Genomic DNA, 24,791 nt, shown 5'->3' on the forward strand with positions numbered 1-24,791 from the left:
AGGGTTATTAGGGTCCCGGACGCCAAGCCCTGCCAATGCGGTAAAAAATGTATGATCATATTGGTTAGGTGCATAAATCATAAGCAAGTTAAGTGTAGAGCTGGACATTTTAACCTTACATAATAATGTCCTCTCCAAAGTATCGTGATAGATTTGTTCTACTGTTCCCGGAAATCCCTTTCTCACCAACAAGACCACACCTGCCTTCCCATTAGTGGAGGAAGAATAACAAACCTGTCCCACCCAGCCTCGCAGAAGTTTAGCATGTTCAGCATCTGAGAGCCTGGTCTCCTGAAGACAGGCCAAGTCAGCTTTATGGTGCTGGAGACGCTGTAAGATTTTACTGCGCTTTATTGGAGAGGTAATCCCACATACATTCCAGGACAAAATGTGAACTGTTTTAGTATTCACAAGAAATCAAGCAGAATGTATATTTCACAATACCTCTTACCCATATCCCCCGGCTCCCAGCCATACCAGAGGGACAATGCAGGCAACCAAAGCAGTAAAGCTAAACAGAAGATTGTATATGGAACACTCTCAGAGACCACACTGGAAGGAAAAACATGAAAGATAACAGATAATACCAAATTCACATCTACAGATCCCCCTTGCCCTCCATCCCTACCCACCCCATCCCGTTCCCCCATACTCCCCCTTATCCCGTCTATTCCCCAACCTTCTGGAATCTGTACTGACCCAAAACCCTCCAGGTTTTAGGAAAGCAGATCACATCTTAGAGGCTATCAGAGCCCTGCCTTCTGTAATCGTTGTATAATATATGCACAATAAAACTTATAACTCTCAATTCAAAATGTAGCAACCCCCAATACCAGGCATACAAGAACTGATAATCATGTTAGTCAAGTAGCTCCAGAAGTGAAATCCGGACTGTTAATAAATTCTCCAGCTGAGTCCGCAGAATCAAATGTATGCCACTTTCCATTATGATGTATTTTGAGGATTGCAGGGTAGAGAAACATAAACCTCCGCTTTTGGTCCACAAGTTTAGAGCAGAGAGGATGGAAAATCTTGTGTTTTTCAGTCAGTGCTGTAGAGTAATCTTGACCTATACGTACAGGTAATGTTTCATACGTCAGAGGCTCCCTTTTAGTGCGAAATGCCCGCAGCAGTTCTACTTTGTGTCTATAATTGTGGAGTTTACCAATTACAACTCTGGGTCTCTGATCTGTTCCCGAGCGAGGCCCCACTCTGTGTACACGCTCAAATCTCGCAGGGCCCAGGGAGGACGGCATAGGAAGCTCACTTGCCAGCCACGATTCCACCACTGAAAGAAGCACCGAATCAGATATTGTCTCAGGTAAGCCGATGAAACGCAGGTTTCCCCGACGAGACCTGTTTTCCAAATCTTCAATTTTTTCTTGGCAAAAACGAAGCTGTGTAGATAAGGTGGACACCGTGGTATCCCCGCTGTGGCCCCGTCCTCCACTGCTGAAACCCGACCCTCTAAGAGGGTTGTCCTCTAAGAGGGATTCGAGTTTAGTTAGTTGTGAGGAAATCGTTTCCATTCGCGGCCCCAACGCTTGCAAAATTACCTGTTGCAGCTCCATAATCATTTCAGGGTAAAAGCAGGTGCCGGTGTGTCTACTCGAGGTGCGGCCGCCATTTTGTCTTCGCTGGGCCGCACCTTCTCCCGATCTTTTTTCCCCGATTTAGTAGCCATTTGAGACGCCGAAGGTGAAAGGAACCTGTCCATACAAGGAGCACGTTTTTCGCGGTTGCGGGGGTCAAAAATTTTTCGTGCCGATTAGCAAATTTGTGCCAGATGAAGCGCAGGGCTCCGGAGCCGAACGGAAACACAGCCACTCAGCTCACAGCATCACGTGATCACCTTAGATTATATTATGTTTAAATGAAAATGAATGGAAGAAATTGCATTACAATTAGTACTATTATAATGGGGGTGGGGTCAGGGATGGAGCTTGGGCTGAGGTACTCAGTTGGTATTTGTTAGACTTAGAGGGTACTTGGCTTGAAGAAGTTGAGAAACATTGGTCTCTAGGTGACTAGTATGGAGTTCACTCAGTAAGGGTCCCTTTTTACAAAGCCACAGTAGTGATTCTCCATGGCAAATGCACCAAAGTCCATCCAATTCCTATGGGCTTCAGTGCATTTGCTGTGGCAGAATTGCTATCACAGCTTTGTATAAGGAGCCCTAAGGTAGGAACTATTGTTTCTGTGCTATGTCTTAAAACACAGATTGCCGGGGATGCAAAGCATTAATTGATTCAACATGAGTTTGAAGTTGGTTGAACACCACTCTCTCAAATATGGTAGTTTTGAAAGAAATGGAAGGTTTGATACTGGTCATTAGTTAATTGGAATAAGAGGATCTGCATTACTTTTTATCAAGGGTGGCTTAAATGCTATTGGAACACTGCCTAAGTGTCAAACCTTAAAAAAGAGTCATATTGAGCATTGGAAAATAATTAATAACAATTAACTAATAAAAATAGTGCACATTTAGGGATCTTTTAACTAAGAGGCGCTAGCAGTTTTAGCGCACACTAAACGCTAACATATCCATAAACTATAATGGACACGTTAGCGTTTAGCGTGCGTTAAAATGGCTAGCATGCTTTAGTAAAAGGACCTTTAAATTTTCTCCATCCCACCTGGCTACTTTTTCGTGCCACCTGGCTGGAAAAAATTTCTAGGGAGAACACTGCACAGTAGTACACTTCTTGATGGGAGATAAACTTTGATTGTACTTACACAATGTCTCGATGGTCTCAAATTTTTCATCATTTATTCAAAGTATCTATAGCAGCTTCAGTATTGGAAAATGGCTACAAAAGTTTCTACCAATGGTATCTTACACTAGCTCATCTCTCCAAGATGTTCCCCAGCAGCTCTGAACATTTGTTGGAGGAACTGTGGAATAAGAGCAGCCTTTTTTCATATTTGGTGGAGCTGCCCAAGGGTACATTCTTTCTGGACACTAGTGATAAATAGTTTGAAAGATATTTGGAATGTTTCTTACCCTGTACAAGCAGTCGCGTCGCTTCCTGATTGGCTGCCGTTAGGTCTCATGACAGCAGCCAATCAGGAAGCGGTGCGGGGCGAGGCTTGAGATCGCAAATATCGTTCCTGCCCTGCACAACGTGATTGGAAGAGGGAGAAGGCAGCCGGCCAGGAGGTATTTACCGGCGAGGGAGGTATTTAAGGGGGGAATGATTTATGGGCTGTCCCATTTAAGCAATCGGCACCCACTAGTCCGGTTTTAAAATCGATGTATAGGCCGTGGCCTATACATGGGGAAATACGGTAGTAGTAGTAGAGAGAGATGCTAGATTATGGGAAGGACAGGAGATGCCAGACTGGGAAGTGGGAAAGGAGAGATATGTCAGACCACTGGGGAGGAAGGAGGGAAGGAGAGAGATGTCGGACCATGGAAATAGGGAGGGAAGGAGAGAGAGATAAGAAGGGAAGGTAAGACATGGAAAAGTAGATTTTGAGAAGAAAGCAGAAAAATTGAATTTAAGTTAATGCCAAAGATGGATGCAAGGCAGAAAGTAAAGACGGAGAGAAAAACAGTCAATGAATAAGAAGGCCCTGGAAACTTAGTTAAAAGCACAAAAAAATAAGTCACCAGACAACAAAGGTAGGGAAAATGATTTTATTTTCAATATAGTGATTGAAATGTATCAGTTTTGAGAATTTATATCTGCTGTGTATATGAAAAATGAATGGAAAAAATTGCATTACAATTAGTAAAGGGGGCGGGATCTGGGGATGAGCTTGGGTGGATCTAAGGTGGAGCTTGGGAGGTCTGTGGTTGGAGGTACTCTGTTGATATTTGTTAGACTTACCTGCTGGCATGCCCTACTGGCATTTCGTGGCCTGTCTGGAGGGCCTCTGCGCATGTGTGGATGTCAGATTGATGTCATCATGGCAACGTCCATGCACTTCTAGGTGCCTTGAACCGTGGCAACTACCTTTAGGGCCTGTTTTACAAAGCCTCACTAGCGGCTGCTGCGCGATAATGGCCCCGAAGCCCATAGAGATCTAAAGGGCTTTGAGGCTGTTGCCGCTCGGCAGCTGCTAGTGCGGCTTTGTAAAACAGGCCTTTAGTGTGCCCCGGCTCGAGAAAGTTTTAGAGACACTGAGTTACTTTATAATTTTTATTGTGTTAGAAAATTTCCTTTTTTGGCAGGTGGGGGGGCTGCAGAAAAAACAAAATAGGTTATGAATTGTCCAGTTTATAATAGTTTCTAAGATGTTATTTTTTGTAGCTCTTCCATAATAACTGTGGACCACATTTGACTATGGATGTAAATGAATGATTGTCTTACTAGCCCTGTTTTATTTTCGGGCATACAATTTTTTTTTTGTTTTATTTTCTTTTCCAATAAATAAACTTGAAAAAAAGATGATGCAACCAAACTAGAGGAAAGAAAATTAACAGCTATTACTATCCTTCATCTTGTATATTATTAGTTCTCAGACTTTTCCTGGGGGATCCCCTGCCAGTTGGGTTTTCAGGATATCCCTAATGAATATGCATGAGGTTTGCTTATAATGGAAGTTGTCACTTGTATGGAGACCTGTCTCATGCATGTTCACTAGGGTTATCCTTAAAACCCGACTGACTGGGGAGTCCCCTAGGACAAGTTTGATAACCACTGTTTATATTATACCATTTTATATTGGATCGGGCTGCACTAGAAACCACAGAAGGTCTCATGCATCCTGAAAGCTGCAGATTCCCCCACCACTAGTCAAAAGCAATACCTTTCCATTTGCAACACTTCATCACAAAGGCAACATAGTTGACTGATCTGTAGTTGCAGAGGTCTGGGGTTGTTTTGTTTTTTTTTTTTTGGGGGGGAAGGGTGGTTTGAGTAAGGAAAAGTAGCTGTAATTTGTTATTTAGTCTTGTATCAACTTAACTTGGTTTGAACTAGTAATTTTAGCTATATTGCTGTTGATTAGAGAATCCATCTTAAGATGAAATTTTTGGGGTTTTACAGGTATGTAGGGAATCTTTCAAGAGATGTAACGGAAGCCTTAATTCTTCAACTCTTCAGTCAGATCGGGCCGTGTAAAAGCTGTAAAATGATCATGGACGTAAGGACACTTTTTTTGTGTGTGTGTTGCGTGTTTTTTTCTATTTGAAGTGAGAGCAATCCTGAAAGTGTAATTTCGAACAATTTTTTTTCATGTTTTTAATTTTTTAAGTTCCATTCTTTATGATACTTGGAAACATACAGAAGACAATGAGAGGATTCAGGGCTATTTATATTTTAAGATGATAGCATTATATTAAGTGGTAACTGTAATTGACCATCGTTGCTAATCTAGTCTGAGTTTGGGTCATAGAGGTAGTGCTCTTCCACTCTTTACCCTGCTACTGTACCCAAAGAAATTGCCCTAACCATTGAGATTTAGAGTTTTGGAAGAGATGAGTTTTTGTATTAACAAAACTTGATTATCTGTGCCTGCTAGTTTATTGGCTTCTAAGGAGAAGCTATGCTTATAATCTGAATAATTACTGTATATACTCTAATATAAACCAGGATTTTTGGGTTAAAATATTGGCACAAAAATAGAGGTCCCGGTGTATATTCGGCCCACTCGCCCCCCTCCCAGACTTTTGCAGGCCTCCACTGGGCCACCAGGCTTTGCATCCTGTCCCTCTTCCCTTCCCTGTTCATCATACCTCTGCCGCTGGAATCCCTGGTGGTCTAGAAGTGTAGCTGGCAGGAGCAAGCTTTCCACGCTCCTGTGAGTTCCAGCATCAGCTGCTGACCAGTACCAAGTAGGAGTGTGCTTTGGTGCTGAGCGGTTTCCTGAATGGCTCCTGTGAATTCATGCGAGCCATTTAGGAAGCTGCTCAGCGCTGAGCAGCAGGTCCAAAGTGCGCTTCTGATTTGTAGCGGTTGAAGCCGGAACTTGCTATAGCGACCGACAGGGTTAGCAGCGGGGCAAGAGTGCGGAAAGCTCACTCCTGCCTGCTATACTTTTGGACCACCAGGGATTCCAGTGGCAGAGAAAGTACGATGGGCAGGGAGGAGGGACAGGGTGGAGAGCCTCGGAGGGATGAGAGGGAAGGGGGCTGGGTGGAGAGCCTCGGAGGGAGGGAAGGGGGCTAGGTGCAGAGCCTGATGGGGGAGGGAGGGGGTGCTGGGTGCAGATCCTGGCAGGGCACTTGAACATTAAGCTGCCCGGCCTGACTTATATTCGAGTCAACCATTTTCCCTCTTTTTGGGGGGGAAAAATGGGGGTCTCGACTTTTATTCGAGTATATACAGTAGTTTCCACTCATTAACCTTACTTTATCCCTCTTTCAAAAGATGTGCTTATTAAATTTAGTTTCTTTCTTTATAAGCAGACAGCTGGAAATGATCCATACTGTTTTGTGGAGTTCTATGAGCACCGTCATGCAGCAGCATCATTAGCTGCTATGAATGGACGGAAGATAATGGGTAAGGTAAGCTCTCCAGCTTAGGGTGAGACCAGTGGAAATGAGAGAAGTTTTAATAACAAAAACAGGGATAAAACTACCTAAAAGGAAACCAGAATGAAGATGCCAGGGTCGCACTTATGCCATGGTAAGAAGCTGAGATTTGGTACAGTATGCACTAATAAGTGTTACACTTGCTTCAGAATAGGTAGTATTGTGGCTGTATTTCTAGAATATCACATTTTTGCATTAGAAATATGTGAAAATCATACCAGATAGCATGATGATGTATTTCTTGTTGCAGTATTACCTCACTAAATAAGTATCATTTAGTGGTAGTATAGTATTTATGGTAGGAATTAAACAAGCATATTTAAATGTTTTGTCACTTGGTTCTCTGTACCCTTCTATATATTTGTGACCAACTATTTCTCTACATCTAGTTGTTAAGAATTATCAGCATTACTATGAATTTAAAGGTCTGCTAACAGAGAAAAAAATCCAGTTGTGCTTTTTACTGTCTCTTGTTATATATACCATGATGCATTTATATAGGCGGGGCAAAATGGGAATGCTTCATAGAACTGCAGTAGGATAATTTGACCTGAAGGGGGGGGAGAGAGGGTGTATGTAAGGTGAAGGAGAGATGGGGAGAAGGGATATTTTGCAGGATGAAAGATATATACTAATTGTGTTCTATCCTCAGAATGGAGCAAAACAAGACCTAACGAGAAGGACTGGACTATTAGACTGACGTTCGCGATGGGGGCTTGTGTTTTGCAATATCCCTTAGATCAGAGCTTCCAAAGCTGTGGGTCAGGACCCCAGATGGGATCACAAAACCTGTATATGGGGTTGTGGCTTGGGTGGGTTGTTCATAGGTGTATCATTATTCTGCACCTCCAGAGTAGTCACAATTTTATTTCGTCACAATCATGGGGTCACGGCTACAAAAAGATAAGCATTCCCTTAAAATTTTCCAGTCCACTACATAAGTTCATAGGCAGGGTTGGTTGTCCCAGCTGTTAGAAAGCTATGGAAATGCTACTAGGGAAGATATTTTGGTTCCCCTGCCCTTAAAATTAGTTTAGAAACAAAATTCAATCATGCTATAATTTGGCTCTTCATAGCGCACTCTCAAATTAAGGTTTACAGATTGTAGCAACCTTATCAGAAAATATGGTTAATTATGTTATGTTTGTATGCTGCTTATATTGTGCATAAAGTTGTACATGAGAACAAATATTCATGGAACAGAACCAAGCGTACCTAGTGATGACTGGAATTACTTTTTATATAAGGAGAAAAAAATGCAATAGACTTGTTATTCCAAATACTGAACCACTTGTGTAGAGGTTTTGCAAAATGGAGAACTTTTGATATCTGAAACTATCTTTTTTAAGAGTGGTTTCTTATAATTTCATAATTTTGACACTTGCTATATCTGTCAGGTAGCCCTTATTGCCACTGTAGAAAGTAAAATGTAATAAAACGTTGTGTTTTTACTAGCAAATATTTTTTCTAGGAGGTAAAAGTGAACTGGGCGACAACTCCCAGCAGTCAGAAGAAAGATACAAGCAGTAAGTACATATGATTCTTTTGGTGACATTTTATTTATTGCACATACTTATATGCTTATATTTAATAAAAAGTATGCCCGTTTTTGTAGTAATGTTTTGATCATTAGCCTGAGATGATATTTAATGTGTTTGTGCCAATAAATTTAAGAACAAATCTAATCTTTGTTATTAGGTAGTTCCGTTGTCAGCACACTGCGTTCACAAGGTAATTGTGTCTTCTTAAACATAAAAATGAAATCTCTCAAGGGTATTCACTAACCAGCTGAAATTATTTTCTGTATGTTTATGTAAGGCAGACTGATTTTCTTCATGTATCTCAAGTCTGAGCTACTGCTCCATTTAACTGCTAGGGCTCTTTGTATATAGCTATTTGATTCCCAACTTCCCTTTTTGTATTGACCATTTCCTTTCCTAAAAGACATATACAATATTTTGAGTAGAAGGGCAAGACACAGTATATTTTAACTCTGTGTGATCCCATTCAAATGATTAAGCAAGTATTTTGCTACACTAGTTGGCTGGATTTAAAATTATTATTATAATTTTTTTTTTAAGGATATTAAAGCCAGCCTAATATAAATAATACAATGTAAAATTGTTTTCTTTGTGACTTTATAAAATTCAGCATTAAAAAAACCAACATTAAATAAAACCCCTCAGATGTGATACTGCTTTCTGCAGTCTTGATGGACTTCTTAATGCGCTAAGTAACAGTTTCCATCTGTGAAAGCCAAGTTGTCCTTAATGCCATTCTGTTGCAATGCAGTGTTTATTTTTGTTAGATTTGATCAAGGGAAGTCTACAAACCAACCATTTTATAAATAGATCCAGTATTTTTATATTCTATCCTATTTTAACATTTTATCATAAAATCTCAATCCTTTTTAATTTATGAAGTAGTTAGTTATTGATGTGTTATAATCTCTGCAGTAGAATTGAAATGTTTTATTGTTGAAATATTTTGAGCATCTGAAACTTTAGAAGTTTTTGATTCCTGTGTGAGGCAATGTGTACAAATTGTTTCCAAGTAAATTTTAAAGTATTAGGGTACTTTCTTGGAAAAATACATTGTGACTTTCAGTAATACTGAATAGATTTATTTAATCCATATATGCCTTTTAACGAGACCCAGTAATTTTATGGATATTTTTTTTTTTAATAATATGCAAGTACAGTACTAATGTTTTTCAGACATTCTTGAAATGTTTAAATATATTTCTTTTTCTTTGCCTCATAAGATCATTTCCATGTTTTTGTTGGAGACCTCAGTCCAGAAATTTCAACTGAAGATATAAAATCAGCATTTGCACCCTTTGGACGAATATCGTAAGTCATTTCTTCAGACTGATTATTTTAACCATTTTTTGGAATGATGTCTCTTATGTACAGTGATTGTAACATTTTACTAGTCTGATATTTTTGTCTAATTAGTTTGATAGAGTGCTTTCTTGCCTTTTTAAAGAAATTTCCAGTTGGCCTCTGGAGCCAGACAAATTGGTAAGAAAGTTACAGATATATGATTAATTTTAAGATGACAAGAAAAATCTATGAAGCAGATGGCTACAATTTAACCCCCCCCCCCACCCAAAAAAAAAAGAAAGTAGTAGTGTATATATACTTTTGAAAGCTGGTACTTTAAAAACTGTGTGGGGCAGTAAGCCCCTTCTGCATTTGCTGTGCTGGGACTTGCTACTGCGGCTTTGTAAAAGGGGCCTTTAGTGACTTAGAAAACCTGGGACATACAGAGTGAAATTCTAGATGTTTACAGTCTGGGTTTGGCATTGTAAAGTGTAATTTAGCCTCAGAGGATGTCTGTTGCCAGGCTGTGTTGATTCATATACCTAACAGTTGTAGGAGGTGGTAAATGCTGTGTTGCTATTTGGTCACTATAACCTAATACTATAAACCCTTTGAAGTTTTAATTTAAGTTCTCCAAATTTTATTCATGGTTAGCAAAACATCATCTTGACTTCTAATACCAGCATTCGCTGTCTGATCTCAGAGAGCTCATATAATTAGAATGTTTGTTTCCTTTCTGTGATGGCAGTTAGATGTATGTATGCCTTAAGCTAATTCTCCAAATGTTTCTCTTTACTTGGGATAATGGACCATCTATTAACTTTGTCTCACTTCCAAAAGGGGCTTGGACAGAAGCAGTAATAACAATGAGGTTTTGTATTTATCGTTAAATTGAACTTTGTGCTGTTTCATAATTTTATTTTCTCTGATATTAGTGCTCCAAGACAAACTATTCAAGCTTAAAAGATTCATGCCTTTCAGTTATTATTATTATTATTATTTGTCCAATTAAATGTAATAATAGTACTGGCCTTCATCCTTATATTATCTAACTTTTAAATGTGATCTTGGGAATGTTGTTATGTAGAGTAGAATGAACTAAGGCTAATTGTTTGTGGAATGTTCTGCTTTTCTTGTTTGTAGGGTAGATGTTTAGTAGCTGTACTGTTTCTTGAGAGAATCGGAGTGTTTTGTTTTTGGGGTTTTTTTTTTTGGGGGGGGGTGCTGAGACTTTTAAAGGGCCAGCAAAACTGTCATGCATGAGCTATTGAGATCTCACAAGCCAGCTCTTTCAGAAATGACATAAATATGGAAGGACCCAGCCCACTGTGGTAATTTTCATTTTGGAGTTTTCTCTAAATGTGGACTATATAGATGGAAAAGGAAATGTCATTGTGTATATATAGATATATATATATATAGAGAGAGAGAGAGAGAATGAATATCTGGAAAATTATGAAAACCAGATTGGGTAGTGGATTTTCTATAATAGAGAAAGTTGTATAATTGAATGCTCAAGTTTGGGCATCTCCGGAAACTGGGTCTCTAGGGATCCTAAAGCTTTTGTACGGTTGCATCTTATTTTTGATATTTTAAAAGATAGTACAACTTGAACTATTACTTAAAGGAAAGAAAAATAATTAGTGATACCTACAGCTTTTGCATTCAGTTCCAGGGATGGAGCTACTGTATACTTTCTACCACATCTTAGCTCGCCAAGGAAATGGACTTAGAAACACTTGTAAACTGTTCATCTTTAGCTTTTATATTTAAAAATTTTGAAACTTAAGTTTTTACAATAGATTAAATCCTTAGGGACAGATATCCTAAAAAGATAGGCGCCTAAAGTTAGGCACCTATTTCATAGCAGTCACACTTAGGCGCCCATTACAGAATCGTGCCTAACTAAAACTTAGGCACCTACAATGTAGGCCAGGGTTTTAAAAGCCTACATTATAGGCACCTGAGTACTTTTGAGAATCACGCCTAATGGTGCCTAGGTCCTTCTCCGCCCCTAAACACGCCTACTTTGGAGTTAGGCACCTATCTTATGTAGAATCACGCCTAAGAAGATAGGCATAATTATTAAAGCTCATAATAGAAGCCAATTATGATCATGATTATTAAAGCTCATAATTGAAGCCGATATACTAATTAGGTGCATAACTTAGCTGCAAAATAGGTGCGTAAATAAATAAGCACCTATCTTTAGGCGTCTTTTATAGAATTTCCCTCTTAGTGTCTCATAGTGGTGTGGCAGTACTGCAAAATTCAGTTCTTGTGGATTTGCACATTACCTCATTGAGTTGAAGTGAATGAGAGGGGAACTCCTACTCTTTGTTCCTAGTATGTGCTTATCTCCTGACTGTAGGAAGTAGAGCAACAGTGCCTTTTTTTCTCCTTGCCCTTTGAAACTTAACTTGAGGTTTGACTTATGACATGGTGGTATCTGCATATTTCAAACACTATAGCTGGTCCCAAGTAGCAGAGGTGACAGATATAGTCCAAGGTAAAGTGCTTGTCGGCACATAAAGGTGAAAATTGGATGGGGTAACAAGTAAAGAGATGGTATTGGCATTAGATGGAGAAGGGGAGTGAGAAGGAAGTCCCCCCTTCCTGTTTTGTAGCCCATATCTTCATTTTTATCCCCCATTCACCCTTCCCTTTCCAATGCCATCCTTGCTTCTTCCCAATTTTTTTCTCTCTAAACAGATCAGATGACCCCCCACACCGTACACTCAAAATAAATCTTAAATGCAACCCCCATTCAAAAAATACTCAAAACACACATATATAAGGTTGGAAAACAACTTTTATACAAAAATTGAAATTCCATAAACACTTTTTTAGGATTTGTTCTAGCAGTTGTGGTAAAATTTATCCCATTCAACTATAGAAATTGGGAGTTGTGACTACAGAATGCTTTTGCAGTATAAAGTAGTCTTTTAAAATCTTTAAACCTGTCATAATTTATCTGGTATAACAAAACCGGACATTACATTACAATAACCTTTATATGTCACAGTGATAATTGCAGTTATATTATTGATGAAGATATGATGGGTGTTGTATGCTGCTCTACTGTGGTTTTCTTTTTCCTTAGTTCTTATTGAAGTTACAATTAAATGTACATAGTGTTCTTTATTTTTGAACAATTATAAAGAGTTTATGGTTCATTAAGAGTTATCCTTTCTTTTATGTACTTTTACACCCCCCCACCCCTTTTGCAAAACTGTAGCGCAATATTTAGTGTCAGTCACGGTGGTATCAGCTCCAATGCTTGTGGGAATTCTATGAGCGTTGGAACTGATACCGCCGTGGCAAGCACTAAAAACTGTGCTACAGTTTTGTAAAAGGGGGAAGGTATTTTTAAAGGAGTGTTTTTCCCCTTTTCTTCTCCCCTTGTCAATATACAAAGCAAGACTCCATTTTCTTATTCTCTCATTTAAATTTTATGTTCATGTATGTATATGTTTCACCTTTGTTCTCAAGTCTTATTTTCAAAGTTTTCAGTTGAGGTAAGTACAGGCTAGTTTCTTACACATTGGACTTGTTAGAATAAATGTACTAAGTGTTTTGTTTCTCAGGCAATTTGTATTCAATATTCGGAAATCTGTTAAAATAGTTTTATATTATATTTTGAATTAATTTTTGTTCTCTTTTTGGGATAGATTGATTTGAATTTGATTTTATTTTTTCACTAATAAGATCAACTCACTATGTTAAAAAATTTGAACATACTAGACTTGTTATTTACCAGTCTTTATTGATAATCTTTGCCTTGGGAGACTAGAATTTCATAAGAGGTCCAAGTACTCTATAGCCACTTGAGTGGAGAAAAAAGAGGGAGGTGAAATGGTGATATGAGAGGAATACATTTTTCATTTCAAAGATCTGGTTTTTATTCTTACTGTAAAATACTATAAATTCTTGTTTGAAATCAAAATGCTATCATATCCTCTTTCTAATGACTTTGAAATTTCAGAGACTAGTAACTACATACATTTGGTTTTGTTTGCAAAATTTTTAGTGATAGATAACTTTAATATTCATATTGTTATACTTGGAAGAGAGAAGGTGTTCAAATGTATTGTATTTTGGATTAGCAAATATAGTTTCTCATTTTATTTGCAGATAAGTAAATTGCATGGCTTTTCAACATGCTTTTTCTTGCAAAAAGTACTTGTATTTGTGTGTGTGTGTGTGAGAGAATGTACGTCTTGAGCATTCATATACTTTGCCAAGCTGTAAACAAATTGCCTGAGAAACTCACTTTTAATAAGTTTCAGGATCATCTTTTCCCCATACATGGGCTAAACTATCATAGTTGGGGTTTTTACTCAATCTCAAATAATAGGGCTCTGGTTATTTTGCAGAGTGTCTCTGAAGAATGGAGAGAATTTCCATGGCTAACTGCAAGCTACAGTGCACAATGGATAAATGTTGTAGTTTTTTTCTTCTTTACTTTTTTTACCTTTTATGAATCTGTTTTTATATCTCAATTTCCAGTCGATCCTGTCTTTAATTCCTGTTTTAACATAGTCTTAAAAAAATATTTTTGTAGTATTTTAGTTTAAAACTTAAGTGTTTCAGTGTGTTACTTTTTCTTTCATACTGCAACCATTTCTGAAAATGTCCCACTTTCTCAAAATTTACAGCTGCCCACAGTTCCAAAAAGGGGGTAACGAATTGACCTGAGAAAATAAAAGAATTCAGTTAACAGGCGACGTATGCCTTTTAATTCCTATTTTTTTCCATTTTTTTCTATTTTATCTCTTTTAATGAGTAGGTAGAATGTGTGATCAAAGAGCAAGCTATAAATTGCATGGTTAAAGAGTGCCATTCCTATAATACGTTAGCTGTAAGTGGCCTAGATAGTATGTTTGAATAGCCACTTTGACCATGCTCAGATTATCATTTATATTGAGTTTTGAACTGGGAAACCAACCATAGTGAAATATTTTAGAATATACAGATACATACATATGTTCTAGAAACTATTGATTTGCATGTTTACAACATCATATTGATCTTTTAAATAGTAAGATTAATAGTAAGATTATCTTGAGGCAAAATTAGCATTAATATCTTTGCAAGTGTATTGAAAGGTTCACTTTAGCGAAGGTGAGATTTGAAATGGAGTGCTCTGTGCATATGTGTGTGGGTGTGTGACTTGCATTTTCATTATTTATTAAAAGATTGTGTGTGCTAAACTGACAAAACTTTTGTTTTATGTTTTAGAGATGCACGTGTGGTCAAAGATATGGCAACAGGAAAATCAAAGGGATATGGCTTTGTTTCTTTCTTCAATAAGTGGGTAAGTAGTGCAGATGTGGCCTTTGGTTATGGGGATTTTGTAATTTACAATTAGTATAATCTCCCTTTCCAATGTCTTAAGTGACCTAATTAATTTATTAAAAAGTTAATTATGTTGCATGCCTTAACTCTTTGTCCTTTATTAAATGGCTGTGAGACTGTGATTTAAAATTGGTTCTCGTGTACCAGGAAGATCTGGGAACCTTTGTGAATGTCTTGGAGATATCAAAGCCTTATAATTCTTAAGACATGAACAAGCCTTTAGCACAAAGTTAAAATATATTGAACAAAGGGTGAAGGTGCAAGCTGGACCATTAAAGCTATTACCATTGTTTTCAGTTTGCAGTTGCAGCAGATTTCCTTTTGGAACAGTAGTATAGCAAGCAGTTGAAGAACCTCAGTATGTACTACATTTTATATAAAATTGCTTCCTTTTCATCCTACTGGACCAGACCAAATGGATAGGAACAGCCTTGAGCTTAGCAATTCTGGCTGTAACTAAAACAGTTGACTTCAGGACCAACTGACTTCAGGGTTCAACAGGGTCTAACTTTCTTGCTTCTCTGTTGTGGTAAAAATGCCATAAGGAAAGTCAGGAAGCATAGTGGACTTTTTTCAGCATTCTGTTGGAAAAGATTCATAAATTTTAGACTATTTAGGCTTTTCATGGAGCCAACTTTCTGCCCACATAGTAACTCATCAACTAAGTGATTCCATAAATGCATATTTCCAGAAAATCTAAATTTTTTCCTTGAGCCTCTCCTTGCAAGCTCAGTCACAGGTGGATGATCATGTCATTTATCTTATACAGATTATTTATAACATCTTTTGAGACCTTGTCTAGAATTTTTTCTTCTGCAATCACGTCGATGTTTGGCTTGACTGCGAGCCTCCCTGGCTTGCGTGAGAATGTACACTTAAGTTAGCAGATGATGCTCCCTCTTTGGAGGTAAAGTGAAAGCAACAATAGATATAATGACCATCATTTCTTTCCTGTCCTACTGCCTTCTTGACAGTCAATGCAACAGCCTGCTTTTTGTCTATCATCTCTGTCATCAGCCACAAATCCTCTCGAATGCATATCCATCTTAACAAAATCTCAAAGATTATATTCATGTATTCCTGAGTCTTGAATATATTTGAAACAGGTTATTGTCTGAGGTTTCTCAGGCAGCTTCCAGATCAATTTTTACACTAAACTCCAATACCAGCTTCTTGGTAGAGGTGGTTTCTTTCCTGCTACAAACCAATGCCATAGAACATGTCCTGTTACTAGTAGCTTTGAGTTCGTTAGCACCACTCCAGACCAGCACAGTTCACTGCTGGGTAATAGCTCACCATGCCCAGCATATGGAGACTGAGACAAAGCTTGTGGCTGTAATAGGGGGAAGCACAGCTACTTCTAATATAACCAGTCTGCTCTCAGTCTCCAGGAGGTGTGGTAAACTGTTAGTCTTCCCTTGGTTAGTGTAGGGCTGTTGGTATTTGTTTAGTGGCCTTCTTGTCCCTGTCTGGTGCCGGACTGAGCTTGGGGGGATCCTTTTGGGGGTCCATCTGACCTCGAGTGTGTCACACTCGATGGGGTCAAGTCCCTCCCAAAAATATTACCTCTAAATCAGAACCCCATATGGACAACAAACCTCCCCTCTGCAACACTCTAACAGGCTTTAATTTCACACACACACAAGCCAATCACACAATATTGTTCTGTGAAATGGTGTGAGAGCCTGAAGGGCTTGGTGGGTCTGGATAGAGAGTATGTGAAGCAGTGAAGTTGAAACCCCTGACGTAGCAATCAGAGCGAAACGGAGGGTTCCCCGTCGGGTTCAGTGGCTGCAGGGCCCAGGAGGTGAAGGACTGAGAGATTTTGGATGCCGAAGCAGCTAAGTTCTCTTTTTTTTTTTGCTGTGTTCCATGCTGAATCCTGGACTTCTTTGCTACAGTGCTGATTTACCCATTTTTTCACAACTGAGGGCTGTGTCCCAGTGTGTTTTGTAACATCTCCCTGCAGGCTACCATAGAGCTTTTTCTACTGGTTCTATATTTTGGAGTACAGGGTTAGCCTTGAAAGGTGGAGTTTTTTACCTGATGAAGCTGAACTGAGGCTTTTTCTCCACCTTTCTTTCCTTTCTTTTTCCCTGTTACTTCCTGTTGTGTGATTGGCTTGTGTGTGTGTGAAATTAAAGCCTGTTAGTGTTGCAGAGGGGAGGTTTGTTGTCCATATGGGGTTCTGATTTAGAGGTAATATTTTTGGAGTTTAACTGACCCTTTTCCTGAGAGTATATGTCAAGTCCCTCCCACCATTTCCTCCATCTTCCCAAAATTTTGTAGAGGTGCCTCAGCTGTAAGCCTTGTCACCGATAGGCATATAGCTTAGAGAGCCAGTGGCTGCCTCAGGATTTTTAAATATTTTTTTCAAAACAATGCTGGTCTGAAGGGAACCTTCAGTTGTCTGTAATTGAGTTTTTTTATTTTTAACTGGAACTTTTCTTTCAGCTAGGTCGCGTATTGCGCAATGAGCACTTTTAAAGGGAAAAAATGCTCATCCAGAACATACAGAGTAAAATCAGATAAAGAAAAATCTGAACCTTGGTCCAACCCTTGCGGCGTACCACAAGGATCCCCACTATCCCCTACTCTCTTCAGCCTATACACTGCATCTCTCGGAACATACCTAGATAATCTAGGCATCACCACCTACAGTTATGCAGATGACATTACCATTCTCATACCTTTTGATCAACCAAAGACCGCCATGACACACACACTACACCGAACATTAGAAACAGTAGCAACCTGGATGAAAGATCACAAACTGAAACTCAACACAGACAAAACTAAATTCATCCTCCTCGAAAATGACAAAGTCCCAACCATAACCAATTTAGAAATTAACACAATCAACTATCCCATTCAAACTACCTTAAAACTACTAGGAATGACTATAGACCGATGCTGCACCATGCAACCGCAAATAAATAAAACAATACAGAAAGCCTTCGCAGTGATGAGAAACCTAAGACAAGTCATGAAATTCTTCGAAAAAACACAATTCCAGCTTATAGTACAATCCCTAATCCTAAGTCTACTAGATTACTGCAACATCCTCTACCTCCCCTGCCCTGCTACAATGACTAAACAACTACAAACGATCCAAAATACAGCTCTGAGACTCATCTACTTATTGAGAAACACAACCATATTACAGAAGCATACATCAACTCACATTGGCTACCAATTCAAGAAAGAATACTATTTAAATTCTACTGTATGTTATTTAAAGCCTTAAACGGAGACAGCCTGAACAACCGCCTCATCCAAACCACCTCAATCAGACATAGAAAAACACAAACCCCTAAATCAAAGAAGTAAAACGGGAAAAAAGTATACGATGGCCTCCTCTCCACTCAAGCAGCTAAACTAGACAACCAAATCTACTGATAACGACACCATACTACAAGACATTCAGAAAAGAATAACCTTGATAGGCGGTATATAAAAATCCTAATAAACTTGAAAACTATACTCTTCAAGAAATTCCTGAACACCTCCCCTTTTTCAGTGAAAAATATCTCCCTCTTCAGTTTTTTTTGTTCTGCAAGTGAACTCGGGTATGTTCTGATCTGATCTGCTCTACTTCTTTTTGTTATTTTCCAGTATTTGTGCCATCAGTGTTCAAATATTCTATGTAGCTTCAGTGCTTGGAGGTTCCCTTCTCGGTCTTATTTCACCAAGTAAAACACTGCTCCCTGGCCAAAATCTTGGAGTACCTGTGGAGCCAGCTTGCTTTGTGTCCCTTCAGGAGCTCGTGGTCCATTCCCCTGGGAGCTGCTTGCCTGCTGATTTATCAGAAGCTTGAACACAGGCTATGGTACCCCTGTGTAACAATCCTCTGGGAGTTGGCTGCAAAGTCCCCCCTCCCCCCAGTGCCTCGGAAGGACTTCCGGGGCTGGGATTCTGTGGTCAGGGTTTGCCCAACCAGCAGCCAGAAGTTTTCCATTTCCAATGCAATAGGTGAGAGATTCTAGATTACAGGGTTATTTCCCCAAGCTTGCATGGACTGCAGAAGAAATCCACTTCGGATTTTTCACTGTGCCTCAATGTATTTCAAAGCTCAGTAAAGCGTCCTCTAGCAGTTTTTTTCTTCTGCATGCATGACTGCAGTTGTGTGTGTTCTGCTCTCCTAAGTTTATTATTTTAATTCGACATAGTTTAATTCCCTTTGCGGGCATCTTCGCTGTCAATGCACTTTGGAGGCTCTGCCTGCTTGTGAATTCTCAGACTTCAGTCTCTAGCTGAAAGCTGATCCTTTTCTAGGTACCTGTTAGCCAGTCTGCATAGGATTCCTTGGAGCTCAGGGTTGTCCCTGAAGTTGTCTCACCTTCCGTTATATGGGGGTCGAGCACAAACTGTTTTGGCACACTTAGAGGGCTCAGCGGTGTCCCGCAGTGTGCTGGCTGCGTTTTCATGCCTCCGCCCATCTTGGTACGTATCCGGTGGTCCGCAGAGGTGGAGGCATAGTCAGGTGGTGGAGTCTGACCGGCAGCCCAAGGATCAGTTTGGAGTAAGCTTTCCCAGCATTGTGGCAGTGAATTCTGACTGGCTACTGATCAGAGCTGAAAGCAGGTGCAGCCCAGGGTCTCTTTAACAGTGAGTACAGCCAGAGCTGACAGGCTCTAAAACAACGATTTTCAAACGTTATTTTCAAGGGGTTTTCTGAGGTTTGAAGTGTTCCCCCTCCTGTAAAATTCAAAATTCAGCATTTTTTATTTTCATGAAGTGTTTTTGGTGTGAATTTGGTGCCGGTGGCCATCTTGGATTTTTTAGCAATTTTTTTTTTTTTTTTTTTCCAGGGAACTTGCTGGGATGGATGGAGTCCTTATTGTCTCCTACGCTGAACTCATGCAAATTTGCATGAATTTAGCACTTCTGGAGCATGCGCAGCTGAGGAGGACTGTAGCTTGTTTCCTCCTTGCAGAAGCAGGTGATTTCATGCTCAGCTAGGGGCTTGACTCAGCTGGTCCTTCAGTCAGCAAGACTGCGGACCCTTTGCAGCCTAAGAAACGCAAGTCCCAGTCATCTAAGGGTGTGACTATGCCCTAGGGACCTGACATTTTTTTCTGACTTTATGAGATTTTGTGGTCTGAATTTCAGGTCAGAGGTTCTGTGGCTGGTAGTTCTCAGCCTCCTCCGTCAACATCTCTGGGCAGCAGGGTGACATCGAGGATCTCCCCTCTTCTGCATGTTCCGCCAGTTCAGGATTCAAATCCTGTTCTGAGGGATCTGGCAGTTGATCCTGACTTCTCTGATTCTTTATTTGATAGTGCAGCCAGTCCCGGATTAGGAGATTTGGACTTGGGTACTGGATCCACGGATCCCTTAAGGGCTCTGGATCCCGGGAATGATCTGTCTGTGCTGGGCTTATTTAAATTTGCAGCTTTGCCTGACCTGATGACTGAATCTTTGCAGGAATTGAACTTGGCCACTAAGCCAGCTCCTTCCACTTCTTCTTCATCTCTCCCTGGCTTTGCAGTGTGTGTTCGCAATCTGCGACTTTTCCTTGGCATCAAGATATAAGTTTTATGGTCTCTGAGCAGTTAGCCCTCAAACGGTCTTCTGGAGAGTCAATATCCCACAGCGCCGGAGTGCCAGCAGCTTCTGGCACAGCCTAAAGTGAATTCCTTGGTGCTCAGGTGACTAGACGAACCTCTCTTTCCAGTGATGGGAGAGTGATGTTAAAGGATATGCAGGACCGCCATGTGGATGTGGTACTTAGGAAGATTTTTGAGATGGTGAATTTAGGCATTAAAGCAGATGTGGTGACGTCCTTTGTGGCACGCACCTGCCTCTCCGGCTGCAAACTGACTTATGCAGTGGAGCCTCTGCCTCAGCTCCTGATGGCTTGGATGCCCTCTATGGCCTTTTATTTTTATTTATTCAATTTTCTATACCGTTCTCCTAGAGAAGCTCAGAACGGTTTACATGAATTTATTCAGGTACTCAAGCATTGAAGGTGCTTGCCAAAGTGTCCGCTTATTCTGTTTCTGCACGCCAAATGCTATGGGTTCAACAGTGGACTGGTGATTCCACCTCCAAGGCTACTTTAGCGCGGCTACCTTTCAAGGGGCAGTTGGAAACCGATCCTGGATCTGCGTGAATGCGACTTTCAAGATCCCTCGATTCCGAATGGAGACTATGCGGTTGGCCATTGCAGCAGTGGCTCTGGGGGAATTTCCTATCTCGGTGGTCTCAGCAGAGTTTTCTCCTTCAGATATCTTGGATGGTGCCAGCTAGCAGAGACTTGAGCTGGTGGCTTCAGGGGGAGGCTGTCTGCCATGGCTGGCTTCTTCGGATTTCTGAGTGGATGACTCTTAGGACAAATGCCAGCATGGTGGGTTGTGGGCTCACTGCAGGACCTGCTCCATTCAGGGACAATGGGCTCCTGGTCTGAAATGTTGGTTGACTAATCATCTGGAACTTCAGTCAATTTGGCTAGCGCAACTCATGCTCCAGCCCTTCTGAAAGGACCAGCGGTACAAATTTTCCCGATAAAGCCACAGTGGTGGCGTATGTACATCACAAGGGAGCTTTAGTGCTCTCTTTTGGGCCAGAAAGATCATCTGCATTCCACTGGGTGGAAGCACATCTTCTGTCTTTCTTGGCGGCCCATATGGCTGGAGTTGACAATATTCAGGCAGACTCACTCGTCCGAAAGTTCCTGAACCCAAGAACATGGTCCCTCTCGCAGGAGGTATCCGTCTGATTGTACAGAGCTAGGGTCAACCCCAGAGGGACTTGCTTGCTTTGGCAAAGAACTTGAAGGCTGAGCGCTTTTTTGATTTGACGAACAGCGAAGAAGCTAGGGCCGGATACCTTGGTTTGGCCCTGGCTGGCTCACAGTTTATTTTTCAAGGTTCATTTAATTCAAATTGCTCTTCCTTCAAAGTTTTACACAGCCATACCCAGTGCAAGGAATCAAGCAGTAACAGATGACGCGGTTACATGGAAGTGAAGTTGAAAGTCTTTAGAAGACAGTTTTTAATGGACACTGTGCATGAACACTGAGGGCCTCTTCTATCAAACTGCACTAGCAGTTTTTAGCACAGAGAGCCACGCTACTCCCGACGCTCATAGGAACTCTATGAGAGTCGGGAGCAGCGCAGTCCATTCAGCGCGGCTCACCGTGCTACAAACAGCGCAGTTTGATAGAAGAGGCCCTATGTAACTTTATCTTGCACTGGGTATGGCTGAGCCGAACATGAACCAAAACTTTGAAGGAAGAGTGATTTGAATTAAATTAACCTTGAAAAATAAACTCTGGAAAGTCAAAAAAACTTTATGATTATAAGACCAGCTTTATTAGATAACATTAAAGCTTTGTCTATGCAGGGCTCATTGATGTTTGGCTAATGGCCATTTGATAGTTCACTGAGCACTTTATTTGTATTTAATATATATTGTTGTTGATGATATGTTTGATGTTATTTAATGTCATTTGATGTTATGGATTGTATGTAGAATGATTTTAAAAGAAGATATTTACAATAAAGAAATTTATTAAAAATTTATGAGGGTAATTTAAATATAGAATTAAAGAGTGATTGCCAGGAAGTTAGTTTAAATACTCCATTTTGTTTATAGCAATTCTTATGTACTGTCACTTTAAAGACTGAAAAGTTTAAAGACCACCTGTATTGCGCATGCATTGGTGCCTTCCCCCATAATGATGGTTTGTGGGATAATCATTTCTCAGTTTTTCGCAAAGCTGAGTATGCTTGGAGTTTCTCCAAGTGCCTCAAACTATTCTGTTTTTTTGTGCCTTCCAGTCAGTTTTTCCTTTATTTCTCTCATAGGTTTTCATTTGTATTTATCTGTTTTGTGGTTCTGAGTTTTTCATTTTTGACCAAATTTTTGTTTTGGGTCTTTGGGCTCACCTCAGCCTGTTTTCAGGCTGGGTACAATAAGTCATTTTCAGTTTGCTAGCTACTTGACCTCCCTGGACAATTGAGTCTTTTGACTTTGTGTCGGCAGTGTTTACAAGTGGCTTCAAGCAGTGCACTCAGTGCAACAGGACTATTTCAGCTACTTACACATATAACTGATGTGTCTGGTGTCTAGGTCCTGAACACTCACCAGACTCTTGCCTGCGCTGCAGAAGAGGTTGCTTAAGGCCAGCCAGCAACAATTTGACGATCTTTTTGGGTCAGCATCAGGAACATCAAGGATGTCTGCAGACTCCTGCACCAATGCACAAAGAATATCATCGTCGGTACTGATACCTTCTGCATCAACGGTGCTACCTCCATTGGGGGAATCACCTAAAAATGCTAAGATGCATAAACACCCTTCCCTCCTCCAGGTGTGCATCGGCATTGTCTGAAGCATCCACTCCATCGACGCATTCAGAATGTTGACGCATCAAGGCACGATCGCTGTCGGTATAGTTGATGTCCCCTTTGAGGCTTGCCTCGACATCGAGGTCACCAATGCCTCGACATCAGATGCAGCCTGCACTTTCTGTACTGCATGCAACTTCAGTTCCGGTTGCTGTCCTTACAAGACCAAATAAGGGAACTGGTACAGAGGGAATTGGCTGAGATGCTAGTTGCACACTGTAGGTACCTGTTACAGCAAAACCACCTTCAGCCCACTCTGAGCATTAATTATTTGCTTTTCTCCACAGGCCGAATGGGGCTCAGGGCTCAAATGATTATCTTAGATCTTACTGCCATTTCCTTCAAGGGTGCATTTGTATGTTCTATGTGTTACATTCCATCTTTAGTTTCCTTTTAGGCATACTGGAGTTTAATGGAAAGATTAACTGCTGTTCTTAGGGTTATCAGGGTCTTACCTGTTTAACATTTTTTATTAATTTCATATAACAACAAGTGTATCATAAAAATTCATACAATTACCTTAAGTATACACTTGATATCTCCATAACATATTGTACATACAACATATCTTATATAATCCTTACTACAATTTTATCAGGTTATCAGGGTCTTAACACACACCTAATTCTCTCACCCTAAATGTCAAGATGACTAAGCTGTTGAGGGTTAATTTGAATTGCCTACTTTTTTTTTTCTTAGTGGAGGAGGATTTGGTATTTCTGCCTACAAAAGTGAAATATTTAAGGGTGATCCAATTCTAAATTTGTTCTGTGAACTCATTTCTGTATACCTATAACATTATGATTGTTCGATCTCCATTGTTTTAAGATGGTATGCAGACTGAAGCGTTTAAGATCACAAGTACTACCCAGTAGGGTATATCAGTTTTTAAGGTAGATTTTTATTTTTTCAAACTTTACAAACTACTAGTGACAAAATTATGCAGTTTTGCATGCTGAATCAGATTTATCTGTCTTCAGAAACTGCTTAAAGTGAGTCTTATCTATTTCAAATCAAAGTTGAAATATGTGAAAATTAATTTTTATTTGAACATACAAATAAACTGAACTATGCCTGTAGCCACATAATTGTCTTTAAAATGCCATTTTTGCAGTTTATTTAATGCTATTTAACAAAATCCAGCAAAGAGGCCATATCTTGTTTGCTTCTGTTTCAGCTCATGAGCTTCCTGCTGACCATCTGACTCCCAATATAATGTTCCCGCCTCTCTTGATTGTACATATGACCATCAGCCTCAGTTGTCTTTATTTATTTAATTAGTTTTCTGTCCCGTTCTCCCCAATGAGCTCAGAATGGGTTACAGGTTTTTACAAATCTTTCTATGGACTGGGTGTGTGATGGCCAGTCTGGAACCAGCTTGGGCTTGCTCAGAAATGCCTTGATCTCTGCCATTATCATGGTACAGGTAAGAGGAAGTTCAGAGACTCCGGAGCTCCAGTCAGGTAATTGGGTGAGTGTTGATGGATGGTGTTTTCCTGGGTCTTGCCCTGCTGTCTTCAAGCTCGGTGTCTCCTCCTTCACCTCTGATCTCAGTATCTTCTCTCCTGTTCCTCTTCAACGTACAGCCTAGCTTGCAGAACAGACTCACTGTAGGCATGATTTATCATTCTTATTCTCACTGTTCTTTCAACAGTTGCAGCTGGAAGAGGAGATTCCTCATTCTTAATTTTTTTTCAGATTATGCTTGGAAATCCATATTCTCATAAACCTTAGAGCTGTCATGAGCCATCTGCTATGTGACACAAGTCCTAT

General features: G+C 40.0%; 1 protein-coding gene across 7 annotated transcripts in view; it reads left to right on the top strand.

Annotated features, from left to right (window-relative positions):
• TIA1 (TIA1 cytotoxic granule associated RNA binding protein) overlaps positions 1-24,791 on the top strand; it is an 87,241-nt gene that overhangs the window by 19,279 nt on the left and 43,171 nt on the right. For 2 of the 7 annotated variants that reach the window (XM_033948853.1, XM_033948857.1), the window contains exons 2-7: positions 4,995-5,091; positions 6,353-6,454; positions 7,953-8,007; positions 8,180-8,212; positions 9,246-9,333; positions 14,548-14,623. In XM_033948853.1, the coding sequence (XP_033804744.1) occupies positions 4,995-5,091; positions 6,353-6,454; positions 7,953-8,007; positions 8,180-8,212; positions 9,246-9,333; positions 14,548-14,623 (451 nt within the window). Of the gene's footprint in view, positions 1-4,994; positions 5,092-6,352; positions 6,455-7,952; positions 8,008-8,179; positions 8,213-9,245; positions 9,334-13,964; positions 14,035-14,547; positions 14,624-24,791 lie in introns of those variants that run through there. The other 5 variants (XM_033948854.1, XM_033948858.1, XM_033948855.1 and 2 more) reach the window with 4 other exon arrangements.

The sequence above is a fragment of the Geotrypetes seraphini genome, chromosome 6 (assembly GCF_902459505.1).
Source record: "Geotrypetes seraphini chromosome 6, aGeoSer1.1, whole genome shotgun sequence".
NCBI classification, from domain to species: domain Eukaryota; kingdom Metazoa; phylum Chordata; class Amphibia; order Gymnophiona; family Dermophiidae; genus Geotrypetes; species Geotrypetes seraphini.